Consider the following 2,021-nt stretch of genomic DNA (forward strand, 5'->3'; position numbering starts at 1 on the left):
AGAAGTGTGGGCTTTCAAGTAAAAAGTGAATGCGTCACAACTGTTGTAACTCTAATTACAATGAACCAAGTTATCCAAATTTTCAGTTTTTTTCCAGCAGAAAGAAAAGGTTTAAGTTGTTTGAGTGATTAAAGCTGATCATTTATATGATTTTGATTAATTTAATTTGATCGCATATTTCAGTTAACGTAATTAATGTTTATATATATATATTCATAATGATATAAATAGTTTAATTTGGTACTTTAATATAATTAAAAGTTTTGAAAACTAATTAAGAATTATAATAATAGCCAATGTGTATATTAGCTATCATAGAAAGGAAACAAAATAAAATAATAACATTAATAAGTTTAAGCTTATTTATATAAAGCAATGTATACGTTTCCAATCTTTTTCTGTTGTTTTTTCTACTTCAATAATTTTTTTTTTTAAACGCTCGGAATTTAATAATAATTTACACACTACACAACAGGGAAAGGATATTATAATACCTTTTAGTTCTATATTCTGTGTATACATTACTTGTTAAATATAGGTATTAGGTAACTACCATAATAAATAACACTTGTATTTTTAGGCGTTTCATAACTATTATTTTGCAGCACCAGAAATTTTCAAGTTTTTAAGTTTTTTTAAATTCATCTGTACTACTATGATAGGTTGGATAAGTAAAAATGGGTAATTACTAATTGAGAATATGTCATGATAGTCATGAGCTCCGAGTGACTTACACCAGGAGTACAATCTAGTATAATACTATAATACTTCGCTTCGCTAACCATATTAGTTACTATGCGAGACTTAATAGGCTGAGCTAATAAATCAATCATCTCAGTTTGAATATCTTTTCCTAAATATTGGTTTATATTATTTTTACTATTAATTATTCTTCTTACATGTTGGGCCATCACAGAATCATACTTAGCCATAAGTTCAATTAATTTAAAAAAATTTCCATCGTTATGTTTGTATAAATGGTCAGATGATCAACGAAAAGCTAAATTTTGATGGCCAAGAAATTGTACTACCGACATGATTCGTTGTAATACTTCATTCCAATGCCTACACTTAGATTGTAAAATACGTCGGTTTACGTCAACAATTGTTTTTGTTTTTTTTAACCTCAATGACAATTCTAGTCATGTACTTTATGCAGTCAAATGATTTTTTGATATTTCATGTCCTTTTAACGTTTGTATACAATGCCTCCAGTCATTATACCCTTCTAAAGCCAACTTAGAGTTTGAATTATCAAATAGTTTACAGCAAAAACAAAATATTACGTTATTGGAAATATAGTATACAAGCCATGTCCTAGTGATATTTTCTCCATTATTCATACTTCGTTGAGAGAAATGAAATTGTGTGAATTTTCGTCCTTGATCATCTGAAGGAAATGCAAAATTTACATTTAACGGAGCAGGAGGACCCTTTTCAACAAACAATGTTTTAAAGTCGTTATTAATAATTAAAGGCCATTCAACAGGGTTTGCACTGAGATTAATTAAAGAATTAAGAGGACGTCGCACCCGCATGTCTTGTCTCCGTCTTACACACATGCGGCATAGTGAATTTTTGTTCACCAGCTTCAATAGTGTGCTTTTAGTTTTGATATTAGAGTGATAGTAAAATTTGTGAATATACTAGAATCTTACTTAAATTATTATTTTATTCTATGAATTAACTTTTCTTCTATTTTATTATTTTTCATATTTTTATAAACAGAATATATATTTAGTATTAATTTTTTTAAAACAAAAAAACTTAAAAATATTCCAGAAAAGTATAAACGTATACCTGTTATTACGTTTGAAGCTGAGGTTAAATGTATTTGTCCTTATGGAAAATTACAACATTTAATGGAGGTAAATTTATTATTAACTAATTTTGTTTTTTTTTTAAACAAGTGATTATACATTATTATATATTATTATTATACAGTAATTATACAATTACTTATTTTCAACAAACTAGAATTTTTTTAGTAAAACACAATTTGTTCTATTAAAAATACTAAT

The 2,021-nt window shown here is 26.5% G+C and overlaps 1 protein-coding gene across 1 annotated transcript; it reads right to left on the reverse strand.

Annotated features, from left to right (window-relative positions):
* Nucleotides 1-989: 989 nt before the first annotated feature.
* Nucleotides 990-1,538, reverse strand: LOC113557728 (zinc finger MYM-type protein 5-like). Its single transcript, XM_026963285.1, is given in 1 exon segment — nt 990-1,538. A coding segment is annotated over 1 exon segment (549 nt).
* Nucleotides 1,539-2,021: the final 483 nt, after the last annotated feature.

Source organism: Rhopalosiphum maidis, chromosome 1 (genome assembly GCF_003676215.2).
Source record: "Rhopalosiphum maidis isolate BTI-1 chromosome 1, ASM367621v3, whole genome shotgun sequence".
NCBI classification, from domain to species: domain Eukaryota; kingdom Metazoa; phylum Arthropoda; class Insecta; order Hemiptera; family Aphididae; genus Rhopalosiphum; species Rhopalosiphum maidis.